General features: G+C 30.7%; 1 protein-coding gene across 2 annotated transcripts in view; it reads left to right on the top strand.

Moving 5' to 3' along the window:
• Positions 1-23,822, top strand: part of LOC148178176 (glutamate receptor ionotropic, kainate 2) — a 236,670-nt gene that overhangs the window by 202,881 nt on the left and 9,967 nt on the right. For both annotated transcript variants that reach the window (XM_088050839.1, XM_088050838.1), the window contains 5 exons: positions 4,977-5,141; positions 5,194-5,361; positions 11,485-11,688; positions 14,916-15,119; positions 17,332-17,436. In XM_088050839.1, the coding sequence (XP_087906965.1) occupies positions 4,977-5,141; positions 5,194-5,361; positions 11,485-11,688; positions 14,916-15,119; positions 17,332-17,436 (846 nt within the window). The remainder of the gene's footprint in view (positions 1-4,976; positions 5,142-5,193; positions 5,362-11,484; positions 11,689-14,915; positions 15,120-17,331; positions 17,437-23,822) is intronic.

Raw genomic sequence — 23,822 nt, 5'->3', positions numbered from 1 at the left:
ACGACATTACGGCCGAGTTCGAAAAGGAACAACACTAATCAAATTTCGACTATTTAATAAAGAACCTTTCCCGAATTTTCCGAACTTAATTAGAAGATCTAAGAAAATCAATTTGCATCGAGACGAAACACAATTCCAAGTCTTGTGTTAACATTGCTTGAAATGTATTTTTTTAGTAAAATTTAATCATGATGCTATTTATTTTAGATAATAAAAAAGTGTCTAAATTAAAAACAATCGCTAAGGTTGCTGTTTATAAAGAAAGCATCAATTTATTTTTCTTATGAAATTGTTTTGACTGGCCTAATTAACATGTTTTTTTAAAAAGGCTGAAATATAATAAGCCGCTTTGAAACACCAGTAAAAACAGAAATGCTGTTATTAAAATAGGGGTTTTGCGATTTTTGTCGAATTAAATTTATTCAAATGCAAATTCGTGTTTTCGTAACAATTATTTCAGGAATCATAAGCACGAATGCATGAAAGATTACATGTACGCACTTGGCGTATTCAAATTAGCCACATGTCCAACAACGTTATATTATTTTAATGTGAAATGTCAAGCTGTTGTTATACTAGCTATTAACATAACTAGGGAGTTATGAATGCAGTCACAGATGTTAGTTGACTTATTTGTAAGACATTCACTTATGATTTCTATTGTTATTTCCCTCTTTTAATTAAAAGCACCATTGCAGTCAAAATTTACCTTGTATTCATACCTAAATTCTATGAAAATAAATATTTGGTTAATAAATTAATATCACTAGAGTTAACTGCAGTTTTCTGAGGAGGAAGATGAACTTCTACTTCCTTCAGTGTTGGTCTCAAATCTACCGGTGTTCCATAGATTGCTGAACATAAGGAAATACATAACTTGGAAATTTGAATTTTATTTTTTCCCTGCTTTCTCGTGTCGTGAAATTAAATTTTGTTAATGGCGAATTGTGCTCCAGAAAATTCTTAATTTAAGAGCTATTTTTAGAATTCTATGTTATTACGGCGTTAGCAAAAAATGCAAATTAAAAATATAAAATTTAAAATTTTCCGCTCGAAATTTCTAATGATCTATACAGGGTGTCTCACTCAGAACTCGTGACCCAAAGAAAAAAGGCTTATGAAGGCAACAATTCTAAATCCAAATTTCGAAACAAAAATTTTCTACCTCAAAAAATAATCGAGTTAAGACAAAAAAAGGGAGGCCAATCAGGAAGCCGAACAGAATTTGAAAATCGGTAACTATGGACACATCCTATCGTCCATTGGTCAGGTGAACATAACACTCTCGTTGCCTAGGAAATTTTACTCCATCTTTAGAATAAGCTTCAGGGATTGGTTGTTAATTTTTTATCCTTTCTCGAATACGATCAAACTTAATCAATTTTTGTTTTAAAATTTACCATCTGTATTGCTGCCCTCCCTTGCTCTCTGGGTCATGAATTCTGGGCCATCCTGTATACTGAGAAATAAAGATCATCGCTGTTGTAACGTCGCGTTGTGCCTAAACCAACATTTTTAGTTCAAATTGCCTTTCCAAAGCAATTTCATACTCCGTGTTAAGTAAATTTAATAAATTAGGTTAGTTCTATAATTTTTAGTAACTTAGTAAATTTTGATTCGGTTTTGCTAATAATTCCACAATAACAGTGGATTTTAAAACTGATGACTCTCGAATTAAGAACCTCATAAAGCACAACATATAATTTCCCTATGTTCAGCAATCCGCGGAACACCCGGTATATTCAATTTTCTTATAACGTGTGAGCATTTTGAGATATTTACAAGAAAAGTCAAAAAATAGTTTTAAGAAATTATGCATGGGCAATTACAAAATTCAACACCAAAAAAAACAAATTTTAGAAATTTTTATTTAACCGAAAATTAAAAAAAAATATTTTTCTATTGTGCAAAAAGGAGGTATTGTTTGAACAGATTTTGGTTTAAAAATGATGATTTCTAATCAACTATTTTTGTAAATTGGAAGAGCAGAACAATCGTAGATAAAACGTTGTAAGAAACTCGTTTAAAAGGTTTTTTCATGGCATCCGCGGCTTTTAAATTCACTCGTAAGCTATAGTATTTAAACCAGCTTTGTACGTATGGAATAAAAAATAACTTGTCAAACTTTTAGTGTAAATAACAGCAGCGTTTTTTTAATCCGAAATTCTCTTCAATTGTAATTGTAAATCACATTTTCACACTGTCAGTGCTGAAAAGTTGAAGCAGTGCGACAAAAGTCAGACTACATTGGCCGCTCAAAAGCATAAAAGGAAGCAACTTTTACCACAATTATTTGTTTATATTTTATTTTATTATAATTATATTATAATATTATATATAATATATAATATACAGTATGTCCCCGGATTGAGATCACAAGAGGGGAAAAAAAGTTTATTTTCCATTTTACAAAAAAATGACAAAGAAATAACATTTTTTGCTTATTTCAAAACAGATAAATCTGCAATTAAAATTTCAAAATTATTAGTTTGTACTCTTAAAATTATTTTTTTTATTATTTTTATTTATTAAATTTCATAAATAAATAATAGCAGGCTGCGGATTCACAATATCAAATAGTGCGTTAAAGATTAAAAGAAAATTTACCCAATAATGGGTAAGTATTAAAAAATTAAAAAAGAAATGCAATTGCATCCTTAACAATAATTGAGAAAATTTTAAACAGTCTTAAAGAATTACTAATTAGAGTTGAACTATGTGCTAAAACAGGTAATGGGTCAATCAAATAGTGGAAATTGCTTTGAGTTAAGAAACAAATTTCATTCCTTTGACAGTTTTTGCAAAATTAAAAATAAAAAAGTTCTTCGTTATTTTTTGTTCTTTTTTTTCGATTTTAAGAAAACAGCTTGATAATATTAAAGTTTTAATTAAAGATTTATGTATTTTAAATTAAGCAAAAAACATTATTCCTTTGTCATTTTTTTTTGTAAATTTTTTTTCCTCTTGTGAACTCCATCCGAGGACATACTGTATATATTTAATTATATTTTACCACAAAACAAAGATTAGAATATACCAAAGTATTATTTACGCAAATTGTTTTCTTATTTATAAGATAGTTTTTCTACCTAAACAATAAAAAAAACTAAAATAAGATTGAAAATTTCACTCACACTGTATGTATTTGAGGCTTCCCTAGCAAATGCCGCCTGAGCGGCAGACAAACATTGCTGCTGAGCCGTAAAATCCTACTTCCAATTAAATTACTTTCAAAATTAAATTACTGTCAAATTTAAATTACTTTTTATCTTTTTAATCCGAACAAATTTTAATTTTTCGATGATAGTTTTAAAAAATTTGCCTAAAACTGCTAACATTTTTTTTTCGTTTTATGTTCGTACTTGTAAAAAGATGTGATCAATCCAAAATTAAGATCTACAGGGTGATTTTTTAAAAACGGCAGCTGTTGTAGAATTTTTATTTATGAACCGATTTTAAAAATTTAAAAAACAAATTAAATGGTTTTTAATTTACTATAAACTGATTATTTTAGAATTTTTCTAAATATCTTAGTATCTTTTGGGCGACATTCAACTTGCTTATTGTAAATTGGCACCCATATTTTTTTTTCATAATTTGGAAAATACTAATTTTCTTGATTCAGAAATGTCTACTTTTACAAAAAATACTTTTAAAAAAATTATCAAAAATGAAAAAATTTAGGCAATAAAAGTTAATAAAATCTAGGTGCGTGCTGTCAAATAAAACAATACCATTATTGTAATGTCAAAAAGCAGCAAATAACAGAAAGGATTGGCAATCTTTTTTGAAATTATTGATAACAAAAGACAATAATAATTACAAATCAAAAAAACATCTACCTAATTTAATTAAATTTTCATTGCACAATTGACACCATGCACTTAGATTTTATTAACTTTTATAGCCTATTTTTTTCAATTTTAATAATTTTTTTAAAAATATTTTTTTTTGTTAAAAGTAGAAGATATAACACATTTCTGAATCAAGAAAATTAATTTTTTCCAAATTATGCAAGAAAAAATATGGGTGCCAATTTAAAATAAGAAAGTTGAATATCGCCCTAAAGATACTAAGACATTTAGAAAAATTCTAAATTTATCAGTTTATAGTAAAATAAAAACCATTTAATTTGCTTTTTTAGTTTTTGAAATCGGTTCATAAATAAAAATTCTACAACGCCTGCCGTTTTTTAAAAATCACCCTGTATAAGCTGTGCTTAGAACAAATTCTCGGTAATCCGACAAATCACTAATCAGAACACATCCTGGTCCCAATTAATTCGGATTAACGAGGTTCTCCTGTATAAATAATTATATAAAACTTACATTTTATTAGTAGGAATTAGAAATAGTAGTCTAGAATTGGCCTCTCCAAAGAGTTTTAGATACTATTTTCCTATAGGTATATTGCGGGTTTTTATTTCTTATTTTGGAATTTCAATTTGTTGTATTAGTTCAAAAAAATTGGAACATTTATCGGAGATAATTAGAGAACATTTCCACAATTTTTACGCTCATGGAATAAATAGACCTACAGAACTTTAGTGGTAACCAAAAAACCATCAAAAATTTATAAAAATAAATTACTCTAAACATTAGTAAAAGAAGGGAAATGTAGAATTTTTTTAATCCAATACTTTAACATAATTTGTTCCAAACTTTATCTACAAATTTGTTAAATAAATTAGTAGAATGTTACCAACTTTAAAGCGCTAAGTTTTTCAAGTAGACATAAATTAACTATTTTTTGCAACAATTATTACTAACATTAATGAGTTCTTTTTTCTGTATGTCTTTACGGCAATTTTGAAACACCCTGTAGCAAAATATTTATTAACATTGAACCGAAATAAACAGTTATGAAATGGATCAGAGTCCAAAAAAAAACCATTAAACCCCACAAGAAGAAGACACCCCAAAGATTGACAGTGTCACCTCCCAATATTGAATTTGTATCAATTTTTGTGTTCCCAGGATTTGGAAACATTTGATCTGGAAGATTTCAAATACAATTCCGTAAATATAACGGCATTCAGAATAGTAGACGTGGATCATCCCATAGTAAAAGAATCCCTCGACGTTATGGAAAAATTCCAACCGATTGGCCATGCAATCCTTAATAAAAGCGGAGTTATTCAGGTAATGATTTTCCCTCAGGAGCGTTTTTCCATTAAACAGGCATTCATTTCAGGCGGAGCCGGCGTTAATGTATGACTCTGTGTATGTTTTTGCTCAAGGACTGGCGAACATGAATTCTGGATCCGACGATTCTTTGGCTATAAAGCCGATGAACTTATCTTGCGACGTCGAGAAACCGTGGGATGATGGATTATCGCTATACAATTATTTGGACACTGTGGTAAGTCAGTGAATTTTTTAAAGACGGCCGCCTGATACTTTGACATGTATAAAAAGATGGAGCGATCCGAGAGGAAATGCTGCTGAAATAAATTATGGCGAAATTAAATTTACAAGTTACCGCTTGTGGGTTCGTGTTGGATGTGTCATGTGCGACAAACTGTCGTGGCATATGAAAAATTTTAGTCGCGGATGGCGTCGCAAATACACCGCACACGTGGATTTAAATTGTAACGTGACTTCGTCTAGACTTACAGTTTATCAAACGCTCTAGTGCGGTTATGGCTTTGACTTTTTAAACCGTTTTTACCGCAAACCCACATAATCATAATGAACCGTAATAAATATTCTCAATCTCTTTTCAAATATGCAATTTAAAAGCGAATTGCGAGTTATTGATGACAGTCGTAGTTTTTGATCCAAAAATATTTTTTTGGGCATATTTTTACACTTGGTTCCTTATGCTTCTAAGAAAAATTAGATTATCTGGACCTAAGTCCCACTTAGTAATAGAAAATTTAAAAAAAAATTAACAATGTTTTTACAAAAATAAAGATAATGGCTAACAAAGATATATTAAAATTAACCCAAATTCAACATCTTTTATAGACTATATAACCTTAAAAATAACTCCCACAAATTTCGTTCTTGTGACACCAAAAATGTGGAAATTAAACCGCGTTCAAGTTTTTTTTGTATTGTTTTTTTTAGCTACTTAAAATAAAAATTTCTACAAATTCTCCTTTTCGCTCTAAATTTTTGTAAATCGGCTCTGTAAATAAGACAGTCAAGAGTGATAATCACCACAAATTTAGTTAAAATCACTTAACAAATAAAGTAGCTGCAGGATCTTAAAAACAATTGATGGCATTTTTATGGTCTTGAAACGAAAATTTGTAAAAATTCGACTTTTTGAGCTAAATTTTTGCAAATTAGTGATTACTAAAACAAACAAAAGAAACAGCATGCATAAATTTCGTTCCTGTCGCACTAAAAATAACGAAATTACAGTGTTGAAAAAATTGAGATTTTCACTGTTGTCCAAATAAAAATTTCTAAATATTCTCCTTTTTTGGTCTAAATTTTTCTAAAACTCTTAATAAGACAGTTAAGACTTATAAACTTCACAAATTTGGTTATAGTGGTATTAAAAATGAAGAACTTACAGGTCGATTAAAATTTTTGGTCACATTTTTTCTTTGGTCAAAAAACAAAAATTTTTCTTCGCTCATTGAAATCAAAATTTCTAAAAATTTTCTTCTTCGGTCTAAATTTTTCTAAATCGACGCTCTTAATAAGGCAGTCGAGAATGATAATCTCCACAAATTTCGTTAAAATCGCATAAAAATAAAGAAATTACAAGATTAAAAAAAATTGTGGCATTTTTTTGGTCTTAAAACGAAAATTTGTAAAAATTCGACTTTTTGAGCTAAATTTTTGCAAATTAGTGATTACTAAATCAAACAAAAGAAACAACATGCATAAATTTTGTTCCTGTCGCACTAGAAATAACGAAATTACAGTTTTGAAAAAATTGGCATTTTCAGTTGTCCAAATAAAAATTTCTAAATATGCTCCTTTTTGGTTTAAATTTTTCTAAATTGGTACTATTAATAAGACAGTCAAGACGTATAAACTCCACAAATTTCCAAATGTTCCAATCCCTGGATTTTTTTCTTTAGTATCCCCAATTAATATAATTGCGTTTATCATGAATTTGAGTAAGTTTGGGTCAGTTGAGTAACAAAATCACCTCGAAATGTAAACCTGTAAAGAGTTGGTTTGTAAGACTGACCAGCTGGGAAAAAATATTTATTAGATGAGACCCAATCATTTGAGCGTTATTATGTTTATGGGGGTTTGCCGTAAGTTGGCTGTAAACGATTTAAAAAGTCAAAGCCATAACCGCACTAGAGCGTTTGTTAAACTATACTATTCTCTTAAGGGTCTACGAGCCTGCCCGAAAATTTCGTGTTTAAAAAGTATGCAACTTTAACAATACCTTTGATTGACAGCTGGCAAAAGGGATTACCGAGGATTTGGTAATGAGGGGATCATAAACTTTATGGAAACAGTCGCTTGACCTGCACATTTCCTATAAGAAACCCAGCAGTTGGAACAATAAATTCGTGTTGGACCAAAGATGAGTTAAAATATCAGGATTTGAGTTTCTCTGCGTTTTGAGCCCGTGAAATTTCTGGTTCTAGTAGGCAAAAATTTTAGGAGCGTAATTTTTTTTCTAATGGCAGAATGTTTTTTTAATTGAAAAATGTAATTTTCGTAAATGTGGTCCGAAATTTTTCCTCACTGGTCGCCGGGGAAATTTTAAAATTACTTATTATTTTATTATTTTTGTTTGGGAAAAACGCATTTAAATTTTTTTTAACCAAACCTTTTATCTGACACATAAGTTTTTGGTCCATTTTTACTCTTCATAATAATACAATCAATAAAAATCCTTCCCTAATTTATTTTTAACAATTTTAACATTTTAAATTATCATAGTTTCTATATTGGTAAATATTTTTTAAGCCAGAACCACTCAAGAAAAGCGAAATTGGCGTTTAATGTTATTATGCAAAAAACTATTTTTTAAAAAACTTGTATCCACTTGTATCTTTAATTGTACGAATTTTACATAAAAATCCTCGTCTCTAATAAGCTAATCATTACCTGCTACCGGTGGATTTTACACGTTACCAATAAGACAATTTGCTTTCAAAAATGTCGAAGCTAACATCATAATTTTCATTTCAAGAAAAGACTGTAAAACCCAAAACTTCAAATTATCCAAAAGCAATTAAAAATGTATTTCGGAAAACCTATAAATAAATATCTTGAAAAAATATTTAAATTCTTTCAATCTTTGGATACTTGTGGTTTTGACTGTGCTCGACTTGTAAATCAATGTTTTTTTTTAAATTTCTAGAGTTTTGTCGATTAATATTGGTCAGTTGTTTTTATCAAACTTGCGCGTCACCAGTTTTTGACGAAATTTGGTGTTTTTGATAATTTTTGTCAACACCAAGATTTGAGTCAACAATTTTATTAAAAAACGGTTATGAAAAATATTAGGAAAATGTAAATGTAAATAGCGGTTTTAAGTCACAGTTACCGGATAAAGTTTTTGAAATAGAAAATCTTCCCTACACATTTTATAATTGCGGAAAAATGGTCTTTTAGTTTAGAACTGGAAAATACGAAATGTAAAATTAATGCGTAAATACCTGAATTTTGTGTGAAAAACAGTGAATGATAAAGAGTCCGGCAACAATTATGATCACCCTCAAAATCGTTTTTAATTTCAAAGATAAATATTTGCAATTTTCCATACGCTTATGGTTGATCAAGCTTAACAATCTAAAGCAAAAATTCACGATGAATTAGAAGAGTAATTTTTAGCGATCTTTGAGTTTTTGCGTAAATACTCGCGAATTGTTTTTTTTAACATAACTGTGACCTGTGACCAGCTTCATCTTAAATTTAATGCAACTTGTGTTTAAAATTTGAGCATAAATTGCTGTCGCATCTGAATATAATAACATTTTAACCCTCATGCAAGATTTCTAAAAATAAATTTTAATACATTTTGTCGACATTTTAATAAATTAGATTAACAATTGCAAAAGATTTTCTATCGTTAATCTAATTAAAAAGTCACTGTACAAAACCCTTTTTTTCTCAGTTGAGTGTGGTATTTTGAGTTTAGATTTAGTGCAATCAAACTCATCTTTGTTGACAAAAAATTCGCTTTTGACTCTTGAAGTAGACCTCAATTAATAAACTTGCATTATAACATTGCATTTAAACAGTCTATTCTATATAGGACAACGGATTAATTGCATTTCATACATTGATTTTTATACATTTTATTGCATCTTTGACCATTTGGTCCTTTGCCGCAACCAGAGTGGAGTGCTCAATAGCCATAAGACCAAAAAGGTCAGCACCGAGTTGTCTCCCATACATGACCGTCAGGTTGAAATAAAAAGATTAGAAAGCTTTTTAGCGCTCCCGTAACTTTTTGATTTTTAGATACCAGCAGAGCTCTATATTGTTACTTCTGTGTTTTGGCAATTTCTCCAACTTTGTTAAAATAATTACCCAAAACATGATTTTACATTTTCAATGATTTCTTTATACATATCTCAAATTCTGCTACTGTAGCAACTTTTTAAACTTTTCCAAAATGATGAAAACATTCATTGAGGTGGACATTTGTACTCAATTTTTGAAATATTTAGTTATGTCAAGATATGTAATTTTTTAATTTTTCGTGATGCTTATAAAATGTAGTTTTTTTGATGTCTCGTATAAAAAGTAAAAACAAATTAGTGTTAAAGTTTAATACACAGTAACACTTAGAATCCTTCTAGATCGATGGATATCTTTTATAATTTTGAAACTCACGTTAATATAAGTAGTTGACTACACAAATTTTAATAGCTATTTGTGTATTAAGAGCGGAAAAATTCACATTGCTGATTGAAAGAGACTAAAAGTCTAAAGTAGCGCGACAACCTCTGGAAATCGGCAATTTGAATTTGCGCTCGAAATAACATTTTTTAATTTTAAACAATATTTAAACAATATTTTTTCTGCAATCTTGCATTTTCCACGATTAAAAACAACTTCTACATCTAATTTTTAGATGATTAAGACTCAACCGCACACCACCTTTTATGTTGCCATGGAAAAATATACCTATGGCATAAACGATTTATCGAAAAAAAACCGTGATCGAGTGTTTTCAATTTTATAAACAAAATTGTAGCTCTCTACCTGTAATATTTTGTGTTATTCGAAAGTACCCAAATATCTGTTTCTAAATTTGGTGGAATTGATTTTATTAAATACCAGCGAATGCGTTGAAGCACAAGAAATGACAAGATGAACTAATATCTAAATCTAATTTATTCAAATTTATTATCAATTAAAACACAGCGTGACAAAGTTTTAGTAGCCAAAAAACTGTTATGTTCTATAAGTAACCCACCTTTTGATAAAACATAGTCCGGTAACCGCAAGTCACCACCAAATTTTATATTTCATTTTAAAAGTAAAATTTCATGACTGTAAGTTTTAAACATTTTTGTTTCCAAAATAAAAGTCTTTACATTGTCAAATACAATCAATTTCAAATTACTGTAAAAAAATCGAATTTTGTAATAAAGAGTAAAAAAATCGTATCAAAGTTAGCGGCTAAACAAGTTATGATTTGCATATAATTTTTTTTTAATTTTAGTTTTTTATATTTATTTTAAATATTGATAATCATATATACATAAAAATCATAAGTAAAATAGAAAAAGAATCTCTTTTTTATGTTTTTTTAACTACTTATGTTAAAAAATTTACGTAACAACAAGAATGTGAAGGTTTTGAGGTAAGGATGTCCTTTGGGTATGTAGTTTGTTTGGATTACATAACACATTCAAAATTAATTTGAATTTGTCGCACAGTGTAATTTTAAAAATAAAATTGTGATCGTACACATTTTTTACTTGAAATATAAAGTTTATTTGATGATGCCATTTATTATTTCTCTTTATTATTCATTTATTATTTTCGAGGGACATAATATTTCGAAAACTCCAAGACAAGGCAAATTCATCTGCCTGGTTTATTGCTGAACTGTGGTTATGCTAATTGTATTTTCACCCTTATGGATGATTGGCATGTGTCAAATGGCTAGTATGTTGAATTGCATATTTTTCAAAACACGAATTTTAGTTGAGGGGTAGAACAGCCTTAAACATTACAAATAAGAGAAAACGGAGTAAAAATTAATTGATTTTTTCCGCTAAGGATACTCTGATGAAGACACAAATTTCTTTGAAAATTTTGTTCACATTCTAACCGTAACGCCCCATTTATTCTACGCCACGCTGTACAATTTACTTAAACCCTCATCCCTCAAACATGTTTAAGATGCGGAATGTTCGCGAGAAAGTTGGAAATCCTTTTCCAGTTCCTTTAACAACTACATCCGAACAAAACACATCAGAAGAAGTTTTTCTTTTTTTATATAAGTGAGTACGCGAGTTAAGAGCGCCGCGACGCCCAATGTAAATATTTGAGATAGCACACGATCACGACCACAAACTTTACTTTCTTCTTTCAGATAAACCTTCACGGCTTAACGGGAAATATAGAATTTAATGGTGGCAAAAGGTCAAACTTCAAACTAGACCTACTAAAATTGAAAAAGGAAGAGGTCAAAAAAGTAGGACAGTGGACTCCGTCCGGGGGCGTCAACATCACTGACCCCAACGCTTTCTACGAGAGTCACGCGCTGAATATAACCCTTGTCGTTATGACGAGGGAGGTAAGTCATTTTGGTAACGGAAGGAAAGGGAGTTTGAATTCATGTCGTTTACTGTAGAGGATGGGTGTTTTACAGTTTACAGCGTCTTATCAGACATCGGGAATTACAGGGAAGGTTTACTCTGATAAAATTAATATTTTCGTCAACAGGTTTTAGTGAACCTGAAAGTTTTTAATAACTCAACTCAACACGTATTAAATACTCACGTTCGGTAGAAGTAACCAAATTTAGTAACTTTTATTTTTGAGCTGTGTAATTAAAAGGTTATAACTTATCTAGTGTAATGTCCTATTAAACAGATGTCATCCAAATGACAGTTTTTGGTTTGTCATTAAAGCTCTTATTGGAACGAAAACAAGAGTAAATATTTATTTTTCGAATTTGCCGATTTAATAGGTCCATTAGAGTACTCAATTTGGAGTCGTTTATAGGTATAGTTCGTACAGAGAGAGATCGAATGACAGAAAAGTCACTGAATTTACGCGCGAAATTTGAAATAACAAAATAAGCCCACTGACTGTCAGCCCAGTTTGCGTAGAAATTTAGTGTTTTTAGTGTATTTTGTAGCATAATTTGCTGCCAACCTATATGTCAACTGTCAAAATGTCTCAATATCGCACCGGATACTATACAATTCAACCTAATTTGACATTTGTCTAACAAACTTTGTAGTTTTTGTCATCATCTGTAAATTTAACTGTGCTCTATGTTTTACCGGAATTTTGACATTTTAGGAAATTAGAATTTTCAAGTTTGACTTATTAGTATTTGACGTCCAAAATAAATCTGCTAGCGACTCTAGTTACTGTCATTTATTAAGTTGATAGATATGTCACCATAGTTCGTACAGAGATTGAATGACAGAAAAGTCACTGAATTTACGCGCGAAATTTGAAATAACAAAATAAGCTCACTAAGTGTCAACCCAGTTTGCGTAGGAATTTAGTGTTTTTAGTATATTTTGTAGCATAATTTGCTGCCAACCTAAATGTCAACTGTCAAAATGTCTCAATCTCGCATCGGATACTATACAATTCAACCTAATTTGACATTTGTCTAACAAAATTTTTGTAGTTTTTGTCATCAATTGTAAATTTAAGTGTGCTCTATGTTTTACCGAAATTTTGACATTTTAGGAAATTAGAATTTTCAAGTTTGACTTATTAGCATTGACGTCCAAAATAAATCTGCTAGCGACTCTAGTTACTGTCATTTGTTAAGTTTATAGATATGTCACTATAGTTCGTACGGTGAGAGATTGAATGACAGAAAAGTCACTAAATCTACGCGATAAAAAGTGTACCAGACGCGGGACATTTAAATTTAAAATAACAAAATAAGCCCACTTACTGTCGACCCTTTCAACCTAGTTCGCATAGGAATTTAGTGTTTTTAGTGTATTTTGTAGCATAATTTGCTGCCAACCTATATGTCAACTGTCAAAATCTCCCAATCTCTCACCGGATATAAAGTGCAGCTCATTCTGCTCAGTCGACTCTCCTGTGTAAATTTTCGAAAATTTTTGGGTGTAAAGCAGGCTTTCAATTCCTTGGGGCAAAAATTAGGGGAAAATCGAATGTATAGTTTGTACAGTGAGAGATTGAATGACCGAAAAGTCACTAAATCTACGCGCAAAATTTAAAATAACAAAATAAGCCCACTTACTGTCAACCCTGTCAACTCAGTTCGCGTAGGAATTTAGTGTTTTTTTTTGTTGTATAATTTGCTGCCAACCTATATGTCAACTGTCAAAATCTCCCAATCTCTCTCCGGATAAACTATATCTATAAAAGAACTCAAAGTAGGAAATTTTGTTTTTTAAGAATTGGTAGACCTAATTAGTCTGACTGTCACCTGTTTCCTGTCAAGTTCTTGGTCAATTTGGATTTTACGATTCGTGTTTAATAAATTGCTGCGTGAATAAAAAATAATCAATATAATTGAATTGTCCTTTGCGGCCAACAATAATTGTACCTAAATATAATAGATGTGAATACTGGCTGTGAGGTTAGGTTACGTTATGTCAAAATTCAGTGACAGTGAAACTCAATAAATGTCAAATTTTAAATTAAATTTGAAAATCAAGTGGCAAGTCGTGGTTACAAAACCATTACCAATCGTGGAACATGAAAACTCTTAGAATTGGAAAATTTAAATTTTTGATTAAAAAAAAGGTGCAAATTCGAAAAAATGGTATAAAGGACTTGTTTTATAATGGCATTGGTGCACTCGTCCCATACGCCTACGGCACTAGTAAAAATTTCCAAGAAAAGTTTGCTGTGATTGGTTTATTTGAAAAAATAAATGTCTCTTATTGGTCGAATCTATGGTGAGTTGAATTCTCTAAGAAATTTAATTTTGGCCGCAACAATGTGTTTTTGTTCTCACAGAACTTTTCTTCCATTAATCTTTTTGTATTTATAACCCATGGATTTTATAATTTTGAATAAAGTCGTTCTTCCAATTCAGATTTTGCAAAATTTAGAAGAATTTATAATGTTACTTACGTCAACGACATCTAGGTTACGGTTTTGTGTCCAAATTTTAGTTTTTCAGGTTTTAAATCACAAGTAGAACACTTTTCTTTTCAAAACTTACTTTGCTTCATGATTGAGGTTAACTACAAATGTCAGTTGAAAAATCTAAACCCACATTTATAATGAGCGGCAAATTTCTTTGACATTTCATAGCCACCTTTGATGCTAGAAACATTTATAAACACCTCGTATATATCAAAAAACACTTTACACAAAATATTTCTGCCACCAGGTTAACGGTTTTCGTTTTACCCATTGTTTGACCATTTTTATCATCGATTTTTTTAAATGCGCGGAAAATGTCTTGCTGTCTTTCCTTAGAAATTGGTTTTCTTGTAATCTTTGAGTCCATTTCGTTTTCTTGTTAAATTTGAATGACAAATTTATTTGACCGACAGTCAGTGATGCCAATGTTTAATTCCTAGTTAATTTCAGAAATCCAACGTTACGACACAAAAGTATCCTTTAGTTATTTCTACTGAAAGTAAATCGCTAATAAATTTGTCAAGTCATGACGTCTTATTTACGTACATGCAGGCATAATATTCACTGGATTTTTAATAAATAGGTGACACAAAAAGATTTATGCCAAGTAAACTGATCATTTTGTGAAAAATGTCGATTAAGATTAAAACATGTCATACTGATTTAACCTACTCATTCTTTGTTTTAAGACTGATGTTTTTCTAGGAGCGTCCATACGTGATGGTGAAAGAAGAAAAAAACTTGACTGGAAATGCTCGCTACGAAGGCTTCTGCATAGACCTGTTAAAATGCATCGCAAACCAAGTTGGGTTCCAATATTCAATCAGATTGGTTCCAGATCACATGTATGGAGTGTACAATCCAGACACAAAAGAATGGAATGGGATTGTACGGGAATTAATGGAAAAAGTAAGTAATGAGACTATATTTTAATGTAAATCTAGTTTTATTTTAAAAAGGTAACCAAAGAAAAAAGTATACCGTGTTTCAAAAAAATGTTCAATTATTATAGTCTAATCGTCTTACGCAAGATTGCCAAAACTTGTTAAATCTGTATTAAAACCTGTCTTTTGCAACAAATTTTTATCAATCAATTTATCAATTTCTGTGTTTTTTCTCGCACAAAGTAAAATTCTAGTCAATTTGAAATTGAACTTTTGATATTAGAAACGTCAACTGCCTGTTCAATTGCCACTCTCGCCAACTGTCATGTTTAGGATGTTTTGTTTTCGCCAACCTTAGTAACTTTTATGTTTAATCTCTATTGAAACCTGTCTTTTGCAACAAATTTTTAATTAATTTATTGATCAATCAATTTATCAATTTCTTTTTTTTTTCTCGCACAGAGTAAAATTCTAGTCAATTTGAAATTGAACTTTTGACATTAGAAACGTCAACTGTTTATTTAATTACCACTCTCGCCAACTGTCATGTTTAGGATGTTTTGTTTTCGCCAACCTTAGTAACTTTTATGTTTAATCTCTATTGAAACCTGTCTTTTGCAACAAATTTTTAATTAATTTATTGATCAATCAATTTATCAATTTCTTTTTTTTTTTCTCGCACAAAGTAAAATTCTAGTCAATTTTAAATTAAACTTTTGACATTAGAAACGTCAATTGCTCGTTCAATTACCACTCTCGCCAACTGTCATGTTTAGGATGTTTTGTTTTCGCCAACCTTAGTAACTTTTATGTTTAAACTCTATTGAAACCTCTCTTTTGCAACAATTTTTTAATTAATTTATTGATAAATCAATTTATCAATTTCTTTTTTTTTTCTCGCACAAAGTAAAATTCTAGTCAATTTGAAATTGATCTTTTGACATTAAAAACGTCAACTGCCCGTTCAATTGCCACACTCGCCAACTATCATGTTTAGGATGTTTTGTTTTCGCCAACCTTAGTAACTTTTATGTTTAATCTCTATTAAAACCTGTCTTTTGCAACAATTTTTTAATTAATTTATTGATCAATCAATTTATCAATTTCTTTTTTTTCTAGCACAAAGTAAAATTCTAGTCAATTTGAAATTGAACTTTTGATATTAGAAAAGTCAACTGCTCGTTCAATTACCACACTCGCCAACTATCATGTTTAGGATGTTTTGTTTTCGCCAACCTTAGTAACTTTTATGTTTAATCTCTATTGAAACCTGTCTTTTGCAACAAAATTTTAATTAATTTATTGATCAATCAATTTATCAATTTCTTTTTTTTTTCTCGCACAAAGTAAAATTCTAGTCAATTTGAAATTGATCTTTTGACATTAGAAACGTCAACTGCTCGTTCAATTACTACTCTCGCCAACTGTCATGTTTAGGATGTTTTGTTTTCGCCAACCTTAGTAACTTTTATGTTTAATCTGTATTGAAACCTGTCTTTTGCAACAAAATTTTAATTAATTTATTGATCAATCAATTTATCAATTTCTTTTTATTTCTTGTACAATGTATACCAAAACTCATTACTATCGGTCCACTCATTAAAAAGTTAAGTTGGCAGTAACCCCTAGCGACTTGTATCCGTAACAGTTGGCAGCGAAAGCGCTTGACCTTGACGCAACTGTGGCATGCGTAGAAGTTAATCGTCTCACGCAAGAATGCCAAAACTTGTTAAATCTCTATTGAAACCTCTCTTTTGCAACAAATTGTTAATTAATTATTGATTAATACATTCAACTTTGACAACGTGTTAACCACAAAAATCGCCACCTTCAATTTTCCCCTAATTTTCTCCCTAAAGAATTAAAAGCCTGATTTACACCCAAGAATTTTTGAAAATTTACACAGGAGAAAGGACTGATAGCAATGAGCTGGACTTTAAAATTCTAGTCAATTTAAAATTGAACTTTTGACATTAGAAACGTCAATTGCCACTCTCGCAACTGTCATATTTAGGATGTTTTGTTTTCGCCAATTTCAGTAACTTTTATGTTTTGTGGATGTGCTAGTCAAAAATCGGTTAATTATTTTTTTCTAAATAATTTTTTATCGTTTTTATTCGAACAAAACTTAACTTGAGGTAGAAAATTAACCATGGGAATTCCCTAATCGCCACTGGTAAAAAACGCACTGTATTTTTTTTTTCTTAATTTTGTCTCATTACTATTTCTTTTTCCAGAGAGCAGATTTAGCTGTAGCTTCAATGACGATAAATTATGCACGAGAAAGCGTTATCGACTTTACGAAACCGTTTATGAATCTGGGTATAGGAATTCTATTCAAGGTAAGCTCCAGTTTTGTACGTAAAGACCAAATAAATCACGCTGTTCTCGTTTGATTTGGGTTTCGTTTTGAAGTAAACTGTATTTTGGTGACATATCCATTATTTTAACATTCATAGTTAATCATGCAAATTGTTCCTGTCCGTCAATCACTCCGTGGATAATTCATCTATAAAGCTGCTTTGCTTTGTTGCAATAATTTATTGAGAGGCGGATGGACTGTTGTCATTATTCAATCGTATCGTTTCTGGATTCCAGATTTGTTTGCTTTGATTCACAGCGAAGCGGTGGAGGATTTTTTCTAATACCTAAATCATGATACAAACGTTTAATGTTTCCAAATAATACAAAAAAAATATTTCGGTTTTTACAGTCAAATTAGCGGCAGTGCTGCGACAGCTTTACAATTATTATTAATCACAAACGATTTTAAAAATATTTTTCGAATTTGCCGCTTTAATAGGTCCGTTTTTTTTTTTAAAACCACCAACGCCGCAATTTTCCCCTGCATTACAACCGGCAACGTTGCCTAGGGAGATTTTTGGTGAGAAAATAGTTGTCAAATTTTTGACATTTCTGAAAATTAGGCAGTGTTTCCGTTAAAAACGTTTCTTTTACAGCCTGTTGAATTGCAAATCAAATGATTTAATGGTGAAAAGACAGCCTGAAAGGCCGTTTTGTGTAATCAAATTGTCAATTAGGCAGCTAACCTATTTGATTTTATCACCAAAAAGTCACCATCGACGACGTTGCCGGTTGTAAAGTGGTGGGAGAGTGCGGTGTTGGTGGTTTTTTAATAAAAAAACGGACTTTATCTATTAAAGAACTTAAAGCAGGAAATTTTGTTTTTTAAGAATTGGCAGAACTAATTAGTCTGACTGTCACCTGTTTCCTGTCAAGTTCTTGGTCAATTTGGATTTTACGATTCGTGTTTAATAAATTGCTGCATGAATAAAAAATTTATCAATATAATTGAATTGTCCTTTGCAGTCAACAATAATTGTACCTAAATATAATAGATGTGAATACTAGCTGTGAGGTTAGGTTTCGTTATGTCAAAATTCAGTGACAGTGAAACTCAATAAATGTCAAATTTTAAATTAAGTTTGAAAATCAAGTGACAAGTCGTGATTACAAAACCATTACCAATCGTGTAATACGAAAACTCTTAGAATTGGAAAATTTAATTTTTTTATTAAAAAAGGGTGCAAATTCGAAAAAATAGTATAAAGGACTTGTTTTATAATGGCATTGGTACACTCGTCCTATACAACCATGAACTCGTGCACCAAATTGGCCATTATAAAGCACGTTCTTTAATATACTATTTTTCAACTGCATGTTTCAAAAACCTTGCCCAGAGATACCTAAACTTTAGCTCGAATTAAATATTTGGTAAACAAATAATATTTATTTTATAGTACATTTTGCAAAAACGAGTGGGAAATAACATTTAGTAAGAGTTTGACACTAAACTTTTTCTACGACTGCAAATCACCGATTATTTCTGCAAAAGAAACACTGAACGATGACTGTTATCAACTGTTTGTCAACTTGCATTTTGCAAATACGCTCATTCTCCACTAGTTGATTCAGCAACGAGTGTGAAATCAAAAAGCGTGCAAAATGTACTACTATAACTAAGCACAGAGAAAAATTTCAAATGTGAATTTGGACTCGAAATTTGGTACAAAGATTTTGAACTTTCAACAGCTTTTCTTAATAACTTTTGTTGGCGTCATAGAATGTGGGAAATAAGGGCTTAAGTGCAACACACTGTATAAAAAATTTAATAACTGTGTAAACGAGATTCTTGTACATTTTTTTATTTAATTTCAGTATGATTTAGAAGCTTACTAGAAGCTTATCTGATTTAGTTTTAGTCATATTGCTTCTCCAATACTGCACATCTTGTATTCCTCTATGAAAAATGATAAATGGTTTAATAAGTAAATAAATAGATAAATCATTATTATAACTCAGCAGTTCCACACGAACTGAACCTGACACATTAAAAACTAAAACATCTTGCAGAAACATAATTTTGTTAAAAATCGAATATATAAATCTTAAATTAACCAAAACCATGAATGGTTGAATTGTTTGCTTCTTGATTCTTTAACTTCTTTTAACTACACTTTCGTTCATCTATTTTAATTAAATTTTTTGCTTAACTTCACTTATTTTTTTTTTCACTCAAAATATAAATTCCAAGAATTTAAAATTAGTGGACAAATCAGTTTGAACTATTTACTTAACACATCAGATATTGAATATAATGAAGATATTGAATTACATAAAAAAGTAATTTCATAATTTGTTTTTGAATTAAAACTTTGTTAAGAAAATTTGTCACACCCGTGACAATATTTTAACAAAAGTTGGCAAAACTGGTTGAAATCTGTGGAGTTAAAAATTGATAATTTGTATACAAAGTAACAAATTGATAATGCAGTTTTTACCATTTTTACACTTCTTACCCTTTAACTGTTGCAAACGTATATGTACGTTTTGCTATTTTTCTCAGAAAATGCAAATTATATGAATTTGAAATTTTGGGGACTAAAGTAAGCGGATAAGACGAATCTAATAAATAGATTTACGTGACACTTCCCGTTATAAACTTGTTTATTTTAAATGGAACACCCTATATTTCATTGCATTTTTGGATTCTATATGCAAATTGAAAATTACTTTCTGTATACCGTGTTATACCTAAATTGTATCATTTCTGAAATATCTCGATTTTTCAAAAAAAAAAAATTAAATTTGCATTACAAAAAAAATATTTCCAAAAACAATTTTTGAAAATTTTCTATTCTATTTCTATTCCAGGGGTTAATACTTCCCAAAAATGGCCTACACTTGACTTCCTCTGATTTCCTTGTGATTTCGTACAACCTCTACTTATTTCCTTGTAATTTCGTCTAAATTTTCCTGATTTCCTTGTATTTTCGTCCAACTTCCCCTTATTTCCTTGTTATTTCGTTAAACTTCCCCTGAATTCCTTGTGATTTCGTACAATTTCTACTTATTTTCTTGTAATTTCGTCTAGTTTTCGTCCAATTTTCCCTTATTTCCTTGTGATTTCGTCCAACTTTCTCTAATTTCCTTGTTATTTCGTAAAACTTCCCCTGAGTTCCTGGTGATTTCGTAAAACCTTTACTTATTTCCTTGTAATTTCATTTAAATTTTCCTGATTTTCTTGTATTTTCGTCCAACTTCCCCTAATTTCCTTGTTATTTCGTTAAACTTCCCCTGAATTCCTTGTGTTTTCGTTCAACTTCCCACTATTTCCTAGTGATTTCGTCCAACTTCCCCCTAATTTGCTTGTTATTTCGTTAAAGTTTCCCTGAATTCCTTGTGATTTCGTCCAACTTCTCCTGAATTCCTTGTTATTTTGTCCAACTTTCTCTAATTTCCTCGTTATTTCGTAAAACAACCCCTGAATTCCTTGTGATTTCGTCCAAATTCTATAATTTCGTCTAAATTCTCCTGATTTTCTTGTGTTTTCGTCCAATTTCCCCTTATTTCTGGGATTTCATCCAACTTCCCCCTTTTTTGTTTGTTATTTCGTTAAAATTCTCCTGAATTCCTTGTGATTTCGTCCAAACTCTACTTATTTCCTTGTAATTTAGTCTAGTTTTCGTCCAGTTTTTCCTTGTGATTTCGTCCAACTTCCCCTTATTTGCTTATTATTTCGTAAAACTTCCTCTGAATTCCTTGTGATTTCGTCCAGCCTCCATATCTCTTTGTAATTTCGTCTAAATTCCTCTGATTTTCTTGTGTGTTCGTCCAACTTCCCCTTATTTCCTTGTAATTTTGTCTAAATTCTCCTGATTTCCTTTTGTTTTCGTCTAAATGCTCCTGATTTCTTTGTGTTTTCGTCCAACTTCCCCTGAATTCCTTGTGATTTCGTCCAAACTCCACTTATTTCCTTGTAATTTCGTCTAGTTTTCGTCCAACTTCCCCTTATTTGCTTATTATTTCGTAAAACTTTCCCTGATTTCCTATTGATTCCCCCTAATGTCGTAATGATTTCCCTTGATTTTCTGTTGATTTCCCTGATTTCCAAACGACTTCCCCTGATTTGCCAATCCTGATACACTGATTACCCAGGGAGGTTAACCCCTCGTTTCTATTAGACCACCAAATTTGTTTATAAAAGATCCAATTGTCACCATTCCAAAGCATGCTTAAAAAATTGAGAGAAAAAGAGTAAAAACACTTCTTTTTTCCGTATATTTAGTAGAAAATAGGTGTCCAATACATAAAGTTGACGAAAAATTCTATGGTACGTTTATATTGTGCTTATTTTCCTAGATTGTAGGGTACTTATCTCGGAAAGAAAATTTCATTTCTGTTGTTCATTTTTTTTTTTCAAAATCGAGACATCTCTGAAATGGTTCAAATTAAGTATAGCACATTATACATAAAGTCACCCTTGATTTGGATGTAGAATTTGAAAATGTAATAATTTAATTTTATTTAGATAATTTGCAGCACTTTAACCTGCTTGATAACAGTGTACTTCTGCTTGAAAAAGCTCTTAGTCGTAAATAAATTAAAAAAATGTTGTCATTTTGTCACACCCGTGACATATGGAATTACTGAACTACTCCACATAATTTTAATATTTCTTCTATTGCATATAAAGTTGCAACATGCGTTTGAAAATAGAACCGGATATTCCATAACATGTCGGTTGCATTTCACGGAAGTAGTCACACCTTTCGTTGCAATTTGCGTGAAAAACGACCATGCAGATAACGAGATTTCAGGAAATTAAAACTGACATATGAAAAATATTTCAAGAGTAATTAAATTTGCTCAAAATATAATGTTTAATTTCCGCTTTCTGCCGTGTTCATGTGTTGGAATAAACCGTAAAATGCTTGAATAAAATTTTTCAATTGAAATATGAAAGACCCGCTTATGCAACGATATATAGCAGTATTTTGCGCGGTCGTTAATTTAATGTTCTTAATCCCAAAGTAGTTGTTGAATTTATTGGATGGTCCCAGCGAAAGCTTCATTTATTTAAATTGGTACGAGCCGAGCACAACAGATTTCGTTGCGTTTGTTAGGAAGCTAGGGAATTCCATGTGCCTCGTGAAACTTGACAATGGTGCCTCAAAACAATCAAAATTCAAGTCTTTTCTGCAGGTATCAACATTTGCTCAACAAATTCTTACATTAATTCAATAGGGAGAATGCACATTTTTGAATTTTGACGAAAATCGATAGTTTTCATGTCGTATAATATGATGTCACTAGTAAAAAAATTGCAAAAAAATTGTTTATAATTTTTAAAAGTCCGATTCGAGCGAGATTGGAAAACATACCTATCAGCGAGGCTAGCTTTGTGACGTCACATCTCAGCTTCGCTCTTACTGGAGCCCAAAGTCCCTAAATCTATAGGTCTGAGCGAGTTGCATTGACTTTAACTTAATAACCTAGATGGTGCAAAGTACCCGCCATGATGTTCCTACTCACCAGCCATATTGGAAATAGTGGATTAAAATTTTTAGGCAACCCGCAATTTTCAAGTGTAATGTTTTACTCTAAGTTCAAATAAACCACCGAAAATAGTCTAAAGAAACATGCAAAATTTGATAAATTATGACTAAAGTTGTATACCAAACGACCAAAATACTAAAGAAGAGCCTTAATTAAAAACTAGGTTTTATTTAAGCATTTTAAAATTTTTCAAAACTGATCACTTCTACTATTTTTAATTATTTTTATACATTAAAATTATACATTATACGTTATAAAAACTACAGACCATTTAGTATTTACACTCATTATCATTGGATTACGATAAAATAGAACTAGTATCAAAAATCACTGAGAATTCTACAACAAAGAAAAGAAAACAGACTACCATTGACTTCTTACAAATAAATTATTATTTAACCCATTATTTAATCAATAACGATGCTTGGCAACTTATTTTAATGCCATCGTTGAAAAAACATCTTAGAAAAGTTATAATAACATTTTTTTTACTTTTCAAAATGTAAAACAGATTTTGCAATATAGGCAACATTTGATACGCCGGTGTGTCAGATTTATATCATTGCATACACAAATGCTATTTCCAAGATGGCCCATGCTTGGAACACGGATTTCTACCCCTACCACCAGCTTTTCACCGTCTAGGTATATTATAACATGTCACTGGCGAGTTGCCAAGTATGGGTGGGTGCCGCTACGGGGGGGTGAGAGGGGATGTGACGTCATAACGGTTTGTGTCATTTAATTCGACAGGGTTCCTACAGAGAGCAGTGGCGTATTTGTATGATTGGTCCTCTACCCAAAAAAAAATTCAGTCTCTTTTTGGCTCTTATGCCTACTTATTATCATTGTATTTACCTCCTATTTG

The sequence above is a fragment of the Gnatocerus cornutus genome, chromosome 2 (genome assembly GCF_029298725.1).
Source record: "Gnatocerus cornutus isolate USDA-ARS CGAHR chromosome 2, icGnaCorn1.1, whole genome shotgun sequence".
Lineage (NCBI taxonomy): Eukaryota > Metazoa > Arthropoda > Insecta > Coleoptera > Tenebrionidae > Gnatocerus > Gnatocerus cornutus.
This window is presented reverse-complemented; position numbering and strand designations above follow the sequence as displayed.